The sequence below is a fragment of the Hypanus sabinus genome, chromosome 8 (genome assembly GCF_030144855.1).
Source record: "Hypanus sabinus isolate sHypSab1 chromosome 8, sHypSab1.hap1, whole genome shotgun sequence".
NCBI classification, from domain to species: Eukaryota; Metazoa; Chordata; class Chondrichthyes; order Myliobatiformes; family Dasyatidae; genus Hypanus; species Hypanus sabinus.
This window is the reverse complement of record NC_082713.1, coordinates 169,508,949-169,530,007: the sequence shown is the minus strand read 5'-3', so window position 1 is coordinate 169,530,007 and position 21,059 is coordinate 169,508,949. Positions and strand designations below refer to the sequence as shown.

The 21,059-nt window shown below is 42.5% G+C and overlaps 3 protein-coding genes across 4 annotated transcripts in view; 2 read left to right on the top strand and 1 right to left on the bottom strand.

Annotated features, from left to right (window-relative positions):
- The window catches only part of parpbp (PARP1 binding protein), a 44,459-nt gene extending 42,737 nt beyond the window's left edge, over window positions 1-1,722 (top strand). The window contains exon 11 of the mRNA XM_059978511.1: window positions 939-1,722. Coding sequence (XP_059834494.1) covers window positions 939-1,219 — 281 coding nt within the window. The 3' untranslated portion in view covers window positions 1,220-1,722. The remainder of the gene's footprint in view (window positions 1-938) is intronic.
- dram1 (DNA-damage regulated autophagy modulator 1) overlaps window positions 1-21,059 on the top strand; it is a 533,733-nt gene that overhangs the window by 200,538 nt on the left and 312,136 nt on the right. The window lies entirely within an intron of this gene.
- On the bottom strand, window positions 1,405-21,056 carry pmch (pro-melanin-concentrating hormone). Its single transcript, XM_059978523.1, has 4 exons — window positions 20,900-21,056; window positions 9,366-9,553; window positions 4,989-5,226; window positions 1,405-1,541 (listed from the first exon to the last, which is right to left on the bottom strand). Exons 1-4 carry the CDS (start codon window positions 20,949-20,951, stop codon window positions 1,492-1,494), a joined length of 528 nt encoding a protein of 175 aa, XP_059834506.1. The 5' UTR covers window positions 20,952-21,056; the 3' UTR covers window positions 1,405-1,491.

Sequence of the window (21,059 nt, the reverse complement as noted above, 5' to 3'; positions counted from 1 at the left end):
CTCCTATCCACCAACACAGCTTTTTCCTACTTTCTGAAAAGCCTAGGTAGAGTGCGTGTGGAGATGATGTTTCCAGTAGTGGCAGAGTCTTGGGCCAGAGGGCTCAGCCTCAAAATTGAGGGTCTTCCCTTTAGAACTGAGATGAGGAGGAATTTCTTCATCCAGACAGTGGTGAATCTGTGGATTTCATTGCCATAGACGGCTGTGGAGGCCAAATCAATGGGTATATTTAAAGTGGAGTTTGATAGGTTCTTGATTAGTCAGGGTGTCAGTGATTACAGGGAAATGCAGTTGAGAAGGATATTAAGATCAGCCATGATGAAATGGTGGGGCAGACCCAATGGGCTGAATGGCCTAATTCTGCTCCTATGCCTTATGGACTTATGAAGAATTGTGGACAGCCTGTACCTTTTCCCCAAGACAGCAATGGCCAATACCAATAGATAAATTTTTAGGGTTTAGACCAGGGTTTATACATGTATATCCTCTGGTATTGGCCATTGGGGAAAAGTTTAGGGGTGATATCACAGGTAAGGTTATTTTATACATATAATCTTATACGCTTCTATTAAGTAGTTTCTCATACTCCATCCTGCCACAATGGAAAGGTCTAGATCTCTCAACCTCCCTCCCAAGATATGTTCTTTAATCCTTGTAAATCTCTTCTATACCTTCTCTAAAGCTTCCTCATCCTTCCTATAACGAGGCAACCAGAACTCTACACAATACTCTAAGTGTGATCTAACGAGAGGTGTAGAGTGCTGCAATGTTACCTCGTGGCATCTGTCCCTGCCCTATTCAAGAGCTGAAACGGCTGTGGATAGGTTTCTGGATGTCAGAGGAATGGGGGATGTGGGGATAACACAGGGAGATGGTGACTGGGCTTGAGTGACTGACGGCCAATTCCTGCTCCTGTTTCTCATGTTCTTTGGTCACAGGGAAGCCAAAACCCACAACAAAGCCAACAGACAGAGCAAATCTTGGGAAAGCTGGGACTGAGAAGGCCGGGAATCAGGAAGGCAGCCGGAAAGAGATGAAGCGGAAACGGCTGGAGCTGGACTCTGGTGATGAGAATAAGCCACCAGGTTGTACGGACGTGAAATCAGTCAACCTGGAGGGGCAACGGTGCAAGCAACCACAAAGAGGTTTGAAGGACAACAAAACTAAGAACAAGCTAATCCCTGGACAATTGAAGCTCACCAGCTTCTTCAGAGTTTAATATGTTTTTTCTTCTATTATATTTTAAATGTTAAGTCCATTAATGCTACTCCATCGGTTTGTTTGACTTTATTTTCAATGTGCTCTGAGTGTAATGTTACAACTATCAATGCATTTAATGGTTACTGTAATGGTTACTGGCTGTCACACACAATTTCACATTAAAACTTTAACTGTTTAAGTCAAGGAGCACAGATGAATGACGATGGCCACTTGGAGCGAAGCAAGAATGAAAGTTGTGTTGAGTTTCCCTGCGTGCCATTAACGTGGTGGTCAGTTTTGCCAGCAAGGTCGGTACACACGTCCCAGCATACAGCGGAGAACTGAAAGACACAAGAAATATAATATTGATTACTGCATACAAAATGCTGGCGGAACTCTGCAGGCCAGGCAGCGTCCTGGATTTTCAGCAACTGCAGAATCTCTTATGTTTTTAATGTTATTGAGTTCCTGCATAACTTTAAATTATAGCTTCATCTCTCATTTATGATTATGCAACTTAGAATCAGGATTGGAGAGTCAAAGTCTTATTAAATTTAATATCAAAGTAGGTATAAGAAACCATATAATACCTTCAGATTAACCATATAACAATCACAGCACGGAAACAGGCCATCTTGGCCCTCCTAGTCCTTGCCGAACCCTTAATCTCACCTAGTCCCACCTACCCGCACTCAGCCCATAACCCTCCACTCCTTTCCTGTCCATATACCTATCCAATTTTACCTTAAATGACACAACTGAACTGGCCTCTACTACTTCTACAGGAAGCTCATTCCACACAGCTATCACTCTTTGAGTAAAGAAATACCTCCTCGTGTTTCCCTTAAACTTCTGCCCCCTAACTCTCAAATCATGTCCTCTAGTTTGAATCTCCCGTACTCTCAATGGAAACAGCCTGTTCACGTCAACTCTATCTATCCCTCTCAAAATTTTATATACCTCGATCAAATCCCCCCTCAACCTTCTACGCTCCAATGAATAGAGACCTAACTTGTTCAACCTTTCTCTGTAACTTAATTGCTGAAACCCAGGTAACATCATTTTCTTGTGGGCTTTCACAGGAAAATCAACCTCCAGGCTCCTGAACTGGCATGGATAACTAAAGTCACCTCCACACTGAACTGATTCCACAACTCTCAGACTCACTTTCAAGAATTGTTTACAATTCATGCTTCAATGTTATTTGTTTTTCTTTTGAGTTTGCACATTTTGTAGTCTTTTGCACATTGGTTGTTTGCCAGTCTGTGTGTAGTTTTTCATCAGTTCTACTGTGAATGTTAGCAAGAAAATAAATCTCAGGGTAGTGTGGGGTAACATACAATACATACTTTCAATTAACTAATGATCAACTTGAATTAAGAAATGCAATAGAATTTATGGAAATAGGCCATTCTGCCCAAATACCGCATGCTGGCCAGAAGCTCATCCATGAAATAGTACTGCACAGGAACAGGCCATTTGGCCCACAATGTTGTTCTGATCTAATTAGTATTCAAATTGCCAACTAAACTAATCCATTCTGCCTACACAATGCCCATCTCCTTCTGTTTCAAGTTATTCAGGATTGTTTAATGTCATTTCCCGTTCACAATTGTAAAAGAGAACGAAATATTTTTTTACTCAGAATCCAATGCAGCACTAAAAGAAACTACAAAAGATGAACAATAATAATAAACAATAAAAATAAATAGCTTCTACACAAAGAGATTGATTGCATGTTCATTAAAGTGACACCAAGCTGAACATAAGCAGACTAACAGGAAATTGTAAAGAAGTGGTGGAGGTAGTGGGCGCAGGTGTTATCAGTCTTGCTGCTTGGAGAAAGTAACTGCTTTTGAGTCTGGTGGTCCTGGTGTGGATGATGTGTAAACTCCTCCCTGATGCGAGTGGGGCAAACAGTCCATGAGCAGAGTGGGTGACACCCTTCATGATGTTACTGGAATTCCCTGACATTTATGTGTCTATGTAAATATCTCTTAAAAGTCCAAAAAGATATAGATACAAATAAAGCCATCTTAAACACCATCATACCTACCTTCACCACCACTCAACACGATCCTCACTGGTTTGAATTGATGCAGACACGTTTCACTGTATGTTTCGATGTACATCTGACAAATACTAAAGCTAATTTCATTTTAAAATTTCAATTCCAGCAACACATTCCAGGAACCTACTACTGTCTGTGTTTAATATCTCCTTTGAACTTGCCACCTTTCACTTTAAATTCATGCCATATATTTCAAATATCAGAGAACGTATACAACCTGAAATTCATGCTCTTCACAGACATCTGCAAAACAAGAAACCCCATCAAACGAATGATAGGAACATCGAAGCCGAGTAGCTCCCTTCCTGCTTCCTTTGCACAAGCATCAACCTATATCCTTCTAAACTTTACCTATCCAACTGCTTTCAAAAGTTGCTACTCTTCCTGCCTAGACCACTTCCTCTGGCAGCTTGTTCTCTGTATGTGGCACCCTCAGTTTAAAAAAAAATGATACCCATCAAGTTCCTATTACATCCCTCCCCTCTCACCTTAAACGTGCCCCGTAGTTCATGACTCTCCAACTCAGGAAAAAGTGTGTGTACTCACCACATTAATACCCCTCTCTTGATCTTCTACACATATAAAGTCACTAATCAGTCTTCTATGCTCCAAGGATAAATGTTCTAGCCTTGAACCTCCCTCTCTATAACTCAGGCCCTCAAGTCCTGCTAAATTTTTATGAACACTTTCCTGTATAGCAACGTTTTCCCTATAGCAGCAGACCAAAACTGAACACAATACTCTAAGTGTGGCCTTCACAATATCTAGGATTGCAACATAACCTCACAAGCTCTATACGCAGTTTCCTGACTGACGAAGGCCTGCAGGCCAAAAGACTTCTTCACCACCCTGTGTACCAGTGACTCAATTTTCAGGGAGCCATGTATCTAAACACAAAGGTCCTTCTGTCCTACAACACTCACCAGAGTCCTACAGTTCACTGTGAAAGTCTTACCTGGATTTGACTTTCCGAAATGCAATACCTCTCACTCATATAAATTAAACTCCTTTTGCCATTCCTTGGCCCACTTCCCAGCTGATCACCACCCTATTTTATAATACTAACAAGATTATTATTACAATTTTTAAAAACCATATTCGCTGTCTAATGTAGGACCAGAGGGCATTCTAAATATGTTCACCATTTATTACAATCAGAGCTGATCTGGTATGATCACAGCTCAGCCTTTCTGAATCCCCTAGCAACCTTTCACCTCCTTACATCTCAAGAAACTATCTCAATAGGTCTTAAGAATATTCAGCTGATTTGTTTTTATTTAGAGATACAGTATGGCAATTCCAGCCCAATGAGACAATTACACCCATGTGACCAATTAATCTACTAATCTGTACGTTTTTGGAATGTGGGCGGAAATCAGAACCAAGTAGTCACGGGGGATCATACAATCTCCGTACAGACAGCAGTGGGAATTAAACTTGGGTTGCTGGTGCCATAATAGTGTTATGTAGTGGTTATGTTAACCACTACATTACCATGCCAGTAGAAACTGCCTTCTCTTAAAGGGCATCAAAGTTATGGGAAGACGGGTTGAATGGGAAAATAAATCAGCTATGGTCAATGGAAGAGCAGTCTTGATGGGCTGAATGGATTATTTCAGTTCCTATATTTAGATCCATGACTTGTGAGTTCTCCCTTGCTCCCCTCATAGATCATGAACCTTTCCTCAACAGCCCTGCCCAGAGACCAACAACCTACCATCAAAATTTCTCCTCCCCATGGGAAACACAACCCCATTTTCTTCATCTCCATGTTCTCTGTGCACCTCTGGCAGATCAGACAGTTCTGCTTGGTTAGACAGATGTGAGCTTTCTGTTCTCTTGGCCAAGAAATCAGGTGGCCCTTTCATCAATCTAAAGACCAGAGGTGGTTTCAGGAATTTCTGGAATTCGAAAGGTTGCTCAAAGGTTTCAGGATACATCTTGAAACTCAGATCCTAAATAGAAAACAAAAATGGATTTCAGTTACAATTTGCAATTACGCAGCACCTTAAAATATATAGATTAGATTAGATTTGTTTGTCATATGTGCAGCAAGATATACAGTGAAATGTGTTGTTTGCATCAAGTCAAAACAGTGAGGACTGTTCTGGGCATGGTGATTTGGCACCAACATAACACCCCCATAGCTCACTAACCCCAACCCTAAATGTATGTCTTAGAATATTGTGTTCAGTTTTGGTCACCTTATTATAGGAAGGATGTAGAAGGTTTAGAGAGGGTGCAGAGGAGATTTACCAGGATCCTGTCCCGATTAGAGGGCACGTCTTATGAGGATAGGTTGAGTATGCTAGGGATTTTCTCTCTGGAGTGAAGGAGGATGAGAGGTGATTTGATAGAAATGCACAAGATCATAGGAGGCACGGTTAGAGTGGCCTTGACTTTAGAACAGAAATGTAGAGGAGTTTCTTTAGCCAGAGTGCGGTGAACCTCCAGTCTGTAGTCACTGGAATTTAGAAGAATGAAGGGGGAATCTCATTGAAACCCAACAAATACTGAAAGGCCTAGAAAGAGTGCATGGTTTCTATAGTGGTGGAGTCCAGGGCCTGAAGGCACAACCTCAGAATACAAGATGTCCCTGTAGACAGAGATGAGGAGGAATTTCATTAGCCAGAGGGTGGTGAGTCTGTAGAATTCATTGCCACAGACAGCTGTGGAAACTAAGTAATTGGGTATATTTAAAGCGGAATATTCAGAGTGTCTAAGGGTACGGGGAAAAGGCAGGACAATGGAGTTGAGAGGGATAATAAATCAGCCACTATGGAATGGAAGAGCAGACTCAATGGGCCAATCAGCCAAGTTCTTTTCCTATCTTATGGTCTCTACCCCATCACTTGGCCTCGACCAGCAGAAGATCTACAAGATTAAGAGTGAATTTAACAGGGGAGCTGGTATGGTGGGTCTGTTAGTGATAAGGATTGAAGAGGATCGGTCTGCAACACTGGTTGTTCGTTAACCAGAAGCTGCAAGGAGTCAGGAGAAGGAAACAGAGACAAAAAGAACATGTTTGTTTATTGGACTGAATTATTATGTAGTGTGATACACTCCTTGAAAGAATAAAGAAGCAGTTTCATTACAAACCATCCTCTGGTTTCAAACAAACTACTGTGTGTTGGGAACTAGAACATGGTTTTTAATGAAACTTCTTCATTGAAGTTCAGCATACAAAGGAGCTTCCATAAAATTATTAGATTCAAAAGTCTGACACGTACAAACGTTTGTTCTACAATGGCAGAAAGTTTCCTTTCTCTCTCTACTTTTAGTCATTGTTCTTTGATGCCATTCTTTGCAAACCTGTGGAGAAATTGTTGTGATTGAGTGATTTTTGTGCATTTTTCAGCTGATGGGCAACATTGTTTTAGGGATATCAAAAAAACCCAGAATCATTTCATTCCCCAGCAATGGTGCATAGTAACTTCCAAACGGAAATTGGATAAGTACAGTACTCGAAGTGTGAACCAGTTGTCCATGTGTATCATAGAGAGCATTCTAACTGGCTGCATCACTGTCTGGTATGGGGGGGGGGCGGGTGAGGTTACTGCACAGGACCCATAAAAACTGCAGAAAGTCCTGAACTCAGTCAGTCCATCATGGGCACCAGCCTCCCCGGTATCAAGGACATCTCCAATGAGTGATGACTCAAAAAGGCCACATCCATCATTATGAACCCCCATCACCCAGGACATGCCTTGTTCTCATTGCTACCATTAGGAAGGAGGTATGAGAGTCTGAAGACGTACACTCAACAATTCAAGGACAGCTTCTTCCTCCCTTCCATCAGATTTCTGAAAGGACATTGGACCCATGAACACTAACTCACTACTTTTTTTTGCACTACTTATTAAATTTAACTATTATATATATTGTAATTCATATTTTTCTATTATGTATTGCACTGTACTGCTGCTAAAAAGAAAACAAATTTCATGACATGCTAATGATATTAAATCCAATTCTGACTGTTAAGGTGGTAACAGAGTGTGGAACAATGCAGCACAATGGCAGAGCCTTCAGCCCACAATGTAGTGCTGAACTCAGTCAATTGGTAATCAAATGGACAAGTAAATTATTACCCTCTACCTACCCAATGTCCATATCCCTCCATTCCCTGTGCCCATCTAAAAGTCTCCTGAATGCCTCAATCATACATACCTACCTCCGCCACCATCCTTGGCAGTGCATTTCAGACAGCCACCGGTCTTTATGTACAAAAACGCCCCTTTCATCTGAAATGAGTGCCCTCTGGTATTAGACATATCAACCCATGGCTTTCTGCTCTCCCTGTGGCCCTGTAGGTCTCTCTTTAGCCTCCACTGCTCCAGAGAAAACAACCCAAGTTTGCCCAACATCTCCTTGTAGCACATGCCCTTTAATCTCTTCTGCACCTTCTCCAAAGTCTCCACACCCTTCCTGTAATGGGGAGGCAGAACAGTATGCAGTACTCCAGGTGTAGCCTCCAGTTAGTTTAGGCTAGAGTTTTATAAATCTGCAACATAGCTTCACAACAAATGAAGACGAGCATGCTGTACACCTTCCTTTACCACCTGTCCGCCTCTGTAGCCAGGATGAGAGACTATTTCTGCAGTGAAAGCCCCCTTGGTATTTTATAAAGAAGGGAGGTGATTTACATTCTATCTCCTGGAATATGGGGAGTCCGGGGAAACCTTATCTGCCAACAAGGTATGTTACATTTATCAAACTGAATCAAAACAGAAAGAGCAGATTTGATTTAGCTTTACATTCAGTGGCCACTTTATTAGGTACACCTGTACATCTGCTTGTTAGTGCAAATATCTAATCAGCCAATCATGTGGCAGCAACTCAATGCATAAAAGCATGCATTCATGATCAAAAGATTTGGTTGTAGATCAGACTAAACATCCGAATGGGGAAGAAATGTGATCTAAGTGACTTTAATTGTGGAATGATTATTGGTGCCAGACGGGGTGGTTTGAGTATCTCAGAAACTGCTGATCTCCTGGGATTTTCATGCACAACAGTTCCTAGAGTTTACTGAGAAAGCTGCAATAAACAAAAAAAAAGCATCTAACGAGCCACCGTTCTGAGGGTGAAAATGCTTTTTTAATGAGAGAGATTGGAGGAGAATGGCCAGACTGGTTCAGAATCAAGTTTAATGTCACCAACATATGTAATGAAATTTGTTGGGTCTGCTGCAGCAGTCCAATGCAATACATGATATAGAAAACTGGAATTACATTAAATATATATGTTAAATAGTTAAATTAAATAAGTAGCGCAAAAACAAATGGAAAGTAGTGTTCATGGGTTCAAAGTCCATTCAGAAATCAGATGGCAGAGGGGAAGAAGCTATTTCTGAATCCAATGGGTGTGCCTCAATTTGACAGGAATGCAACATCAACTGAACAGTGGTATGCAAAGAGCATCTCTGAACACACAAAACGTTGAATTTTGAAGTGGATGTGTAACAGCAGCAGAAGACCATGAACATACGCTCAGTGGCCACTTCATTCGATACAAAAGGGTGTTACATAAAGTATTTATCACATGTACATCACGATATACAGTGAAATGTGTCATATGCATTAACAGCCAACACACAGCCTGCAAGTATTGCCCATAACAGGCCATCTTCTTCAGCCTCCAGCAGACTCTTTATCCAGAGCAACACACACAAAATGCTGGAGGAACTCAGTAGGTCAGGCAACATCTATGGAAATGAACAAAGATTCGCCATTTTGAACTGAGACCCTTCACCAGGACTGGAAAGCAAGGGGGAAGATGCCAGAGTAAGAAGGTGGATATGGGGAAGGAAGAGAAGCCTGCAGGTGAATGAGGGAGGTGGGGTGAAGCTGGGAGGTGATAGGTGGAAAAGGTAAAGGGCTGTAGATGAAGGAATCTGATAAGAGCGGAGAGTGGACCATGAATGGAGGAGGACAGATACCAGGGGGAGATGAATGGCAGGTGAGGAGAAGAGTTAAGAGGCCAGGGTGGGTAATAGAAGAAAAGGAAAGGGGAAGAGGAAAAATGATCAGAAGGATAAATTGATGTTGAAACTATCAGCTGTGGACTTGTTATCCACATTAAGACCACTTACGGGAATGCCAACGTGGTTTGGGTCGAGCTGGCCTGGCTGAAGACGCTGGTCAGTATTGAATGAGTCTGAAGGTCTTCCTTTCTTCAGAAGATTCCCAACAGGCACCACCATCTCCCGGCCAAAGCCTCTCTGGGGTACACTGCTTTCTTCTGGCTGTTCCATGTTTCGGACAGAGAAAGCAGAGCAGTCTAGGGAGAAGAGCACAGAGATGATAAGAGCACTATAAACCGAGCCAAACATTCCTGAAATCTTGCTGTAGTTCACTTCAAGAGATAGAGCAGGACTGCATCTAAACAAGAGCGACCAAGAAAGAAGTCAGCCTGAGACTGGTGCGAAACAATTACACCTGGTTTTTATATCCTTAAGCATCACTTATCAACCTTACACCGAGCCCATCTCATGTCTTAGAGCCATCATTTGCTGATGGTAAGATCTCTGCTTCATCACCACAGGAGCTGACTGGATCATTTCTTTAATGCAACCTGCTAATGTCAAAAACAGCAGCAGTCTTCGTGAATTATTTCCTCTAAGTGAAAACAAAACAGGAGGACACATTGTCCTGAAGATTTAATTTAAGAGACCAAGCTCTAAACAATCTTTGAAGAACCCGTTCTCCTCTCTTAGTCTTCGCTCTCGTCCCAGGGTAATATTTTCATGCAAATATCAGCAAATTGAATTTCTTAATCAAATATTTCTAATCCCAGAAAGATTAATTTTGAGTGGATAAAATTTCTATTTGAGAATAATTTCCTATCTATGACAAAACTAATTTAAAACTCAAGAGCGTAGCAAATCCTCAGCAGTTCTAAACTTTGATTAAAAACCATTGCGTCTTTTATTTCAATGACATTCTTCACACATTGGAATTATTAATTGATTTTAACAGTTTATATCTCCAGCTACTTTCTGTAGATGTACTGTGGAGAGCATTCTAACTGGTTACATCACTGTCTGATATGGAGGGGCCACTGCACAGGATCGGAAAAAGCTTCAGGAGGTTGCAAACTCCATCATGGGAGCCAGCCTTCCCAATATTGAGGACACCTTCAAAAGACGATGCCTGAAAATGGCAGCGTCCACCATTAAGGACCCCCATCACCAGGACGTGCCCTCTTCTTATTGCTACCATCAGGGAGGAGGCACAGGAGCCTGAAGACTCTCACTCAATGTTTCAGGAACAGCTTCTCCCCCTTTGCCATCAGATTTCTGAACAGACAACGAACCCATGAACACTACCTCATTAATTTTTGCTCTTCTTGCACTAATTATTTAATTATGATGATGAGGATGGCATCTGTCGGTCTTGAATAACAATGGGTGTTTTGGCACTGGAGCGACCTCTCCAGAGATCCTGGAATGTCCAGTTGTCAAGATCCCCCTCTCAGCCTCTGCTGTAGTCCAAAGGAAAGCTTATGAATCAATACATTTGGCACCATATTTGGCTGCAGGAGCTGCCAGAAGGACTTTCAATGATGTTCAGCCACCTTAGGGGCTCCATTGCAGATTTTCTGTCTGGATTTACTCCCGTGGCTATTGTCTCTCCCGAGGCTGCCCACAAGGCAGTCGGGCTATTTACCCATAGCTGGGGATCTGGTTAACAAATCACACGCCAGTGGGCCTGCGTGCTACGTGTGCAGGGGCCAGACCTTCTCCCCGTCCTCTGCAATTCAGCCTGTCTGAAAGGAGTTCAGTTTCTGTGTGTTGCCAGTGAGGCATTACGTGAGGCTTGCTGTTGGAGAGGCTATGTACTGGCAAAGAGAGACTTTCTTTCACAAGACTGCTAGCCAGCAGTGGAAGCTGAAAGTAAGGGTGACAAGCACTGCCCACTACACTACCACACTAGACATGTCACATCAACACACTTAACTATATTTGACCATTGATCATTTGGTGACAACTCTAAGAAGAAAACCAAATCAGCGCCAGTGACCCAGGTTCAATTCTGGCGCTGTCTGGACGGAGTTTATACGTTCCCCCTGTGGTTGTGTGGATCACCTCTGGGTGCTTCAGTTCCCTCTTGAAATGAATGCCAACTTTGCATTTGCCTCCCTACCACAGACCCAACCTGCAAGTTAACCTTTACATCTTTGCTAATGTCCAACACCCAGAACTGGACACCATTCCCCAGCCGTGGCCGAAATGGTGTCCTAGGAAAATTGACCCACGGTCTTTGCTCGTGTACAGGATCCAAGGCGTGAGGACTGATGAAGACCCAAAACGTCGGTAGTTTATTCCTCTCTATGGATGGTGCCTGAGCTGCTGAGCTCCTCCAGCATTTTGTGGAATCCCGTGTGTGTGTGTATAGACACGTTCTTTTCACAACTCACAACTATTTACCTTTATACTTTTCAGCAGAGTGAGCTACACTCTTCTCAATGCGTAGTGTACATCTCTCATCTATATAAATAGTGAAAAGAAAAGGCCCCAGCAGCAATCCCTGTAGAACAGTACTTCCACTTTCCGAATCAAGAACTGTCCCATTTGTGCCTACTCTGTTTCTTGTTTGGCCTGCCTCCCTTTGATTCATGCCAATACATTACCTCATGCAATGGGGGCCTTTGCGTCGGTGTAAAGTGGAAGGCTGCAGTATAGAGGGGTTATTTGAAGTCATAGAATCGTACAACACAGAAACAGGCTGTTTAGACCATAAGGCACAGGAGCAGATTAAGACCATTTGGCCCACTGACTCTGCTCCACAACTTGTCCATGTCCAGTGAGCTAGTCCCATCTGCCCACGTTTGGTCTATAGCCCTCTTAACCTCTCTTGTCCATGTACTTATTTAAATGAACTTTAAAAGTTGCTAACATGCCCATCTCAACCACTATTTCTGGCAGTTCATTCCCAAATACACACTGCCCTCTGAGTGAAGAAGCTGTCCCTGATGGCCTTTTTAAATCTCTCGCCTCTGACCTTAAACCTGTGCCCTCTTGTTTTTCGCATCTTCTCACTGGCAAAAAGACTTTGCTTTCACCCAGTCAATGCCTCTCATGATTGTATATGCCTCTATCAGGTCACTCCTCAATTTCCTCTCTTCCATGGAATGAAGTCTTAGTCTCCACAACCTCTCATATCTCAGGTCCCCAAGTCCAGGCAAAGTCTTAGTAAATCTTTCTTGCACTCTCTTTAGTTTACTAACATCTTTCCTGTAACAGGGTGATCAAAAATATACCTAATACTTTAATTGTGACCTCACCATCTTACATAACTTTCCAGCTTCTTCTTCACTGCCTGCTCTCTCTACCTGAGACACTGTTCTCAGCGAACCATGGACTTCTACTCTGAGGCCCCTCTGTTCCATAACATTCCCCAGGGCCCTTCCATTCAATGTATTCATGCACTCTGGTTTGATCTCCCAAATTACAATATGTCAGCATTCTCTGGTTTGAAAGCCATTTGCCTATCCTTGGCCCACATACAAAGTACTCACTCCCTTGAAAGTTTCCATGTTTTATTATTTTACAACATTGAATCACAGTGGATTTAATTTGGCTTTTTTTTTTACACCAATCAACAGAAAAGACTTTCATTTCAAAGTGAAAACAATTTTCTACAAATTGATCTAAATTTATTACAATTATTAAACAAAAAATAATCGATTGCATAATTACTCACCCCCTTCAAGTCAGTATTTAGTAAATGCACCTTTGGCAGCATTTACAGCCTTGAGTCTGCGTGGATAGGTCTACATCAGCTTTGCATGTCAGGACACTACAATTTTTCCCATTCTTCTTTACAAAACTCTCAAGCTCTGTCAGATTGCATGGGGAGCATGAGTGAACAGCCCTTTTCAAGTCCAGCCACAAATTCTCAATTGGATTGAGGTCTGGTTTCTGACTTGGCCACTCCAGGACATTAACTTTGTTGTTTTTAAGCCATTCCTGTGTAGCTTTGGCTTTATGCTTGGGGTCATTGTCTTGCTGGAAAACAAATCTATTCCCAAGTCACGGTTCTCTTGCTGACTGCATCAGGCTTTCCTCCAGGATTTCCCTGTATTTTGCTGCATTCATTTTATCCTCTACCTTCACAAGCCTTCCAGGGCCTGCTGCAGTGAAGCATCCCCACAGCATGATGCAGCCACCACCGTGCTTCACGGTAGGGATGGTGCGTTTTTGATGATGTCCACTGTTCGGCTTATACCAAACATAGCTTTTAGTATGATGGTCAAAAAGCTCAACTTTGGTATCATCAGACCATAGAAACTTCTTCCAGCTGACTTCAGCATCTCCCACATGCCACTGGCAAACTCTAGCTGAGATTTCATGTGAGTTTTTTTTCAACAGTGGCTTTCTCTTTGCCACTCTCCCATAAAGCTGTGTCTGGCGAAGTACCCAGGCAACAGTTGTTGTATCTGCAGTCTCTCCCATCTCAGCCACTGAAGCTTATAACCTCTAGAGTTGTCACAGGTCTCTTGGTTTCCTCCGTCACTAGTCCCCTTCTTGCACAATCACTCAGTTTTTGAGGATTTGCAGCTGTACCATATTCTTTCCATTTCTTGATGATTGACTTAACTGTACTCCAAGGAATATTCAGTGATTTGGAAATTTTCTTGTATCCATCTCCTGACTTGTGCTTTTCAATAAACTTTTCATGGAGTTGCTTGAAGTGTTCTTTTGTCTTCATGGTGTAGTTTTTGCCAGGATACTGACTCACCAGTGGTTGGACCTTCCAGATACAGGTGTAACTTTACTGCAATGAAGTGATTGAACCACCTTGACTGCACACAGGTGATTTCCACTTAACTAATTATGTGGCTTCTAAAACCAACTGGCTGCACCAGCAATGATTTGGTGTGTCATATTAAAAGGGGTGAATATTAATGCAACCAATTATTTTGTGTTCTATATTTGTAATTAATTTAGATCACATTGTAGAGATCTATTTTCACTTTGACATGAAAGAGTCGTCTTCTGTTGATCAGTGTCAAAAAAAGCCAAATTAAATCTATTATGATACAACATTGTAAAACAATAAAACACGAAAACTTCTGGGGGTGAGGGGTGATGAACACTTTTTATAGGCACCATATCTAGCTAGAACATAGAATGTAGATCAGTACAGGCCTTTCAACCCACGATGTTGTGCCAACCATTTAACCTACTCCAAGATCAGTCCAACACTTCCCTCCCCCTCCACACAACCTTCCATTTTTCTATCATCCGTGTTCCTATCTAAGTCTCTTATATCTCACTAATCTATCTACCTCTACCATTATCCCTGACAGGGCGAACCACCCTCTCTCTGTAAAAACTCTCCTCTGACATCCCCCTAAACTTTTACCCAATCACATTAAAATGATAGCGTGCAAACTCCTTTCAAACAGCAGTGGGAATTGAACCCTGGTCACTGGCACTGGATTAGCACTGTGCTAACCACTATGCTATCGTTCAGCCCATGTACGTAGCTTGCTCAAGATGGCATGGCAGATTGAGAAAGTAGTTTAAAAAAAACATATAATCTGTGGCCAGGTTTACACACACAAAATGCTGGATGGACTGAGCAATCCAGGCACCATCTACAGAGAGGAACAAACCGCTGAGACCCTTTATCATGACTAGCATCCTTTACTAGAGCAAAGAAATCATAGTAAACTTTCTAAAATACTGTTTCAGGCACAGTTGGAGAATGGTGTCCAGTTCTGAGCCCTGACATTTGCAGAGACATGAAGGTTAACTGCAGGTTGAGTCATGGGAAGGTAGGCAAATGCAATGTTAGCATTCATTTCAAGAGGACTAGAATATTTACTATATTTAGAGATATGGCACGGTAACAGACCCCACTGTCCCAGCGAGCCTGCACTGCCTGATTACACCCACATAACCAATTAGTCTTCTAATCCGGGATGTGAGAAGAAACTGAAGCACCCTGAGGAAATCCACACGACGACAGGGAGAACATACACAGTGGCAGGAACTGGACCCAGGTCACTGGTGCTGTAGTAGTGTTACGATAACCACTACACTATCCCAAAAAAGATACGAGCAAGGATGCAATGCTGAGGCCATACTTGCAGTATTGTGAGCAGTTTAGGGCCCCTTCTCTAAGAAAGGACGCACTGATGTTGGAGAAAGTCCAGAGGAGGTTCATGAGAATGATCCCGGGACTGAAAAGATGTTTCCCACAGTGGAGGAGTCTAGGATCAGAGGGTATAAACTCAGACTAGAAGGATGACCATTTGGAACAGAGGTGGGGTGGAATGTATTTATCTTGAGAGTGTGAGTCTGTGGAATTCATTGCTATAATTGATTGTGGAGGCTAAGTCATTGAGTATATTTAAAGTCGAGTTCGATAGATTCTTGATTTGTAAGGGTTACGAGGAGAAAGCAGGAGAAAGCTGTTGAGAGGGGTAAGTCAGCCATGATAGAATGTCTCAATGGGCCAAATGGCCTTTTCTGCTCCTGTGCCTCATGGCCTTATGGCTTTGTAGAGGGGGTAGAAAAGACTTATACAACTGATTCCAGGGATAATGGGCTGTGGTAGGACAGACAGACTGGTTGTTCTTAAAATAAAGGAGATTGCAAGGGATAGATCTGATAGAAATAATTAAAATATTGTTGAGGGTGGGGAGAGTGAAGAGAAAAAACTGTTCCCATTGATGGAGAGATCAAGTACATGGAATGAACATGTTTGGCAAAAGCCCAGTGGTTTTGTTTAATATATCTGATCTGACGTGAACAGATCAGAGGGATGACAGGTTGTCTATAGAACATAAAATCATAAAAGTACTCTGGTACAGAAATGACCCAACTGGTTTGTGTCAGACTGTGATTCTGCCTAACCCTATCCACCTGCGCATGGACGATAGCGCTCCACAACTCTCCCATCTATGCTCCTATCCAAACTTGACTTGATAGAGGTGGATAAGAAGCATTGATAAGTAGATAAACATACCTTTGCCTAGGGTAGAAATGAGTAACACCAGGGGACATAACTTTAAGGTGATTGGTATAGAGGGATGTCAGAGCTAAGTAGGTTTTTATACAGAGAGTGGTGGGTGTGTGGAATACACAGCTTGGGGTGGTGGTAGATACATTAGGGTTATCTAAGGAACCTTTAGATAGGCACGGATGAAGAAAAATGGAAGGATATGTAGCAGAGAAGAGCTGGATTGATTTTAGAGTTGGTTAAAATGTTGGCACAACACTTTGGGCCAAAGGGCCTGTTTTGTGTTGTAGTGTTCTATACTCAGTGGCCCCTCTATTAGGTACACCTGTACACCCACTCATCAATGCAAATATCTAATCAGCCAATCAAGTGGCAGCATCTCAATACACAAAAGCATGCAGACATGGTCAAGAGGTTCAAGATGTTCAGAATGGGGAAAAATATAACCTAAGTGGCTTTGACCATTGGTGCCAAATGGATGGTTTGAGTATCTGAGAAACTGCTGATCTGTTGAGATTTTCATGCACATCAGTCTCTAGAGTTTATAAAGAATGGTGCAAAAAAAGAAGAAAATATCCAGTGAGCAGCAGTCCTGTGGGTGAAAACACCTTGTTAATGAGGGTGATCAGAGGAGAATGGTCAGACTGGTTCAAGCTGACAGGAAAATGACAGTAACTCAAATAACCACGTGTTACAATGAAAGAGAACAGAAGAGCATCTCTGAATGTACAACCCGTCACACCTTGAAATGAATGGGCTACAGCTACAGAAAAAAAATATATATGATGTGGCTACTGAGAGTAAATTTATCCCACATGCCACTGTGCACAAGAACCAGCTGGGATGGCATGGTAGTGTACTGGTTAGCACAACACTTTCCGATATAGGTGACCTGGGTTCAATTCCTGACGCTGCCTGTAAGGAGTTTATACGTTCTCCCCATGACTGTGTGGGCTTTCTCGAGGTGCTCTGGTTTCCTCCCACAATCCAAAAATATACCAGTTGGTGGGTTAATTGGTCTTTGTAAATTTTCCTGTGATTAGGCTAGGATTAAATAGGTGATTGCTGGGTGACGTGGATCGAATGGCGGAAAGGGCATATTCTGTGCTGTATCTCAATAAATAAATAAAAGATAAATAATCTAAATTTATTATAAATCAAATCAACCAATAACAACAAAAGAATATTGAAGAGTTTTATTTAGCCAAACTCCCAATGGTGTCTGTTATAAAACCTTAAGATGTAGGAGCAGGATTAGAACATTTACCCCTCGAGCCTGCTCCACCATTTCATCATGGCTGATCCCTCTCAAACTCAATCTGCCTTCTCCCTGTATCCCTTCATGCCCTGACCAAACAAGAATCTAACAACCTCTGCCTTAAATACACCCATGACTTGGCCTCCACAGCCGCCTGTGGCAATGAATTCCACAGATTCACCACCCTCTGCCTTAAGAAACTCCTCATCTCTATTTTAAAGGGGCGGCCCTCTGTTCTGTGACTGTGTCCTCAGGTCCTAGACTCTCCCACCATAGGAAACATCCTCTCCACATCCAATCCATCGAGATGAAAAATATTCACAGAAAATTTCACTTGAGAACTGTAGTCATGAACGGTAAACAGTGATGGAAGTATTTACCGTGATGCATCTGGTTTGCATTTAAATTCTCAGGGTGTGGCTGCACTGCTCTGTTTCTCCCACCTTAGCTCTCCTAGAACTGACGGGCTGCCCATGGCAGGTTACTTTTGTGGCGAACGAGACCAGATACAGATAGAAGACCAAAGTTCAAAGTACATTTATTAACGAGGAATGTTCACTATATCCAACCTTGAGATTTGTCTCCTTACAGGCAGCCACCAAACAAAGAAACCCAATAAAACCCATTGATGAAGAAGGCAGACAAACAGCCGATGTGCAAAAAAAAAGACCAAATCGTGCAAACAATCAGAAGTAAGCAAGTAACATTCAGAACTAAAATTCATAGAAGTGAGTTCACAGCCAAGAAGCCAGTCATTACTGCAGTTGGTGTAGGAGCCTGTTAGCTGCAGATCACAGCTTCAGTTCAGCAGAGACGAGCAAACCTTGTGGAGTAGCAAGCCAAACACTAGACCATCCCCCTCCTCTGGTTCCTGTCCTTTTTAATCTGGCTCTATGCTTAAATCCGACAAATACGGATTCATTCCTTGCTCTCGGGTCTATGCCCACCACTTCAGTACACTCTAAGGCCTGGGCCCTGCTGCCTCGATTAAGGCCAGTGCCTAAATCAGCCAAACATTGACTCGTTACTCATTCTCAGGCCCGGGTTCCAACACCACAACTCTTCCTTGCTTCGGATCTGCTGCTTCTAATAGAAGGCTGATAGTTCCTTCTCACTGAGCAGTGCTGAATCAGTTGGGAGTTTTAGGTATTTTAGTCAAATCAATGGCTTGATATTCAAAATTTTGAAATAACATTTTCATCAAATCCAAGTCCATTTCATTCTCTCTTTGTTTCCAATCACTTACTGAATTTCCCAGGGAATGCTGTTACTGGGACAGCATGGCAGAGGCTTTGAATTTAAATCGAACTACCAAATGTGCATTCAACGCAGAAACAGGCTGATTAGCCCTACACTATCAAGCTTCAACCCAGCTACTGGCCATCTTTCCTCATCTAAAACTCTACTCTCTTACCCCTCATACTGTGCTCGGTTCTCACCTCATTACAGGAAGAATTTGAAGCTTTAGAGAGAGGGAGCAGAGGAGATTTACTAGGATGCTGTCTGGTTTTGAGAGCATGCCTTATGAGGATAGGTTGAGCGAGCTGGGGCTTTTCCCTTCAGAGTAGAGGAGGATGAGAGGTGCACAAGATGATAAGAGGCACAGATCAAGTGGCTAGCCAGAGACTTTTTCCCAGTGGAAAATGGCAAACATGAGGGTCATAATTTTAAGGTGATTGGGGGATAGTATAGGGGTGGTGTCAGTTTTTTTTACACAGCGAGTAGCGGGTGCATGGAACATCCTGCCAGTGGTGATAGTAGAGTCAGATACACTAGAGTCATTTAAGAAACTCTTATATAGAGACATTGTTTCTTAGAAAAATGGAGGGCTATCTGGGAGGAACAGGTTAAATTGATGTTGGAGTAGGAAAAGGTTGGCACAACATTGTTGGCTGCATGGCCTCTACTGAGCTCTAATGCTGTATGCTATCTATGATAAATTCTGGTGACACGCCAGAATTCAACGTTTCAGGAACAGCTGCTTCCCCTCCACCGTCAGATTTCCCAACCTCACTACTGCGTTTTCTCTTATTTCACATGGCTTATTTCATTTATACTTCTGGTCAAAACTTACAGTTTTTTATTATTATGTATTGCAATGTACTGCTGCTGCAAAACATCACATTTCACAGCATATGATGGTGATATTAAACCTGATTCTGATTCTGCTCCTGACGATATCAGAATCAGGTTTAATATCAATGGTATATATCATGAAATTTATTGTCTTTGCAGCAGCAGTACAATGCAATATATAATAGTAGAACAAACAGTGAGTTTGCAATATATACTGTATAAGTATGTATATATATAATAGTTAAATTAAATAAGCAGTGCAAAAACGTAGTGAGGTAGTGTTCATGGGACCAATGTCCATTCAGAAGTCAGATGGCAGAGAGGAAGAAGTTGTTCCTGAATCACTGAGTCACCAGCAAAGATAAAAAAATTACAGTGAAGCCAAGATAAATTTAACTGATCAAGTTCTGGGAATGAGTGGTTTAGTGATACTGAGAATTTTCCATATCATTTCAGTTGCATTAACATTGGAAATCAATGCCAGCATCCAAAGAGGAGACATTCTTGTTCATTGAATGATGACAATCCCATGGACAGGTGAGAGTGTGGAATGAGCTGCCAGTGGAAGTGGAGGATGCAGGTTCAATTTCAACACTTAAGAGAAGTTTGAATAGGTACAGTACATGGATGGAAGAGGTATGGAGGTCTATGGTCCAGATGCAGGTCAAAGGGACTAGGGAGGTTCATGTTTTGGTGTGGACTAGATGGGACAAAGGGCCTATTTCTGTGCTGTAATCTTCTATGAACCTATCATGCTAGGTACGTGGACTGGAAATGTTTGCAAGGTTATTGACCAAAGTCTAGAAAATGGGACATTTTGGTGTGCATGAACCAGTTGGTCTGAAGGACCTGCTTCCATGCTGTATAACTTCGTGTCCGGGTAAATACTGGGAAGCCTTGTAGACCAACTCCACCAATCATTATAGTTAATAAAACATTATTGCAAAGAAGCGAAGCTAGATTGGCTCAGGAAGGGGACTGAAGCAGCTCAAGGGGATGGCCCACATCTACCTAGGCCTCCAAGGTTAACTTTGCTAGTGAGGTTCATCTGCCTGATAGAATGCCTGAACAGCCCAATGAGTTGTGTCATGGTGGTGTTACAGCATTGGGTCCAAGTGTGGAGGACAACCAGACTCTGTCACAGCAATTGTGGGCGCCAGCTCAATCGAGGAGCGGCAGACGGCAGGCTCACTGCTCCACCCAGGACCTGAGGAACGGCAGAATCCCCAGGAAAAGACGGAATTAAGAGGTTAGACATAGGAACACCGACAGAGACAGAGACTCGGAGGGACGACTGAGAAACACAACCAGACCAACCAGTCTCTCCAACGCAGTAGGACTCTGCTGGGTCCATTATTAGCAGAGTCATTCTGTTATGGTGCGTGCTTGCAGGACTGGACCCAAGTCTGACTCTCTCTGTCACAATGGTTGTGGGCACCGACTCACCCAGGAGTGATGGGCGGCAGGCTCAGGAACT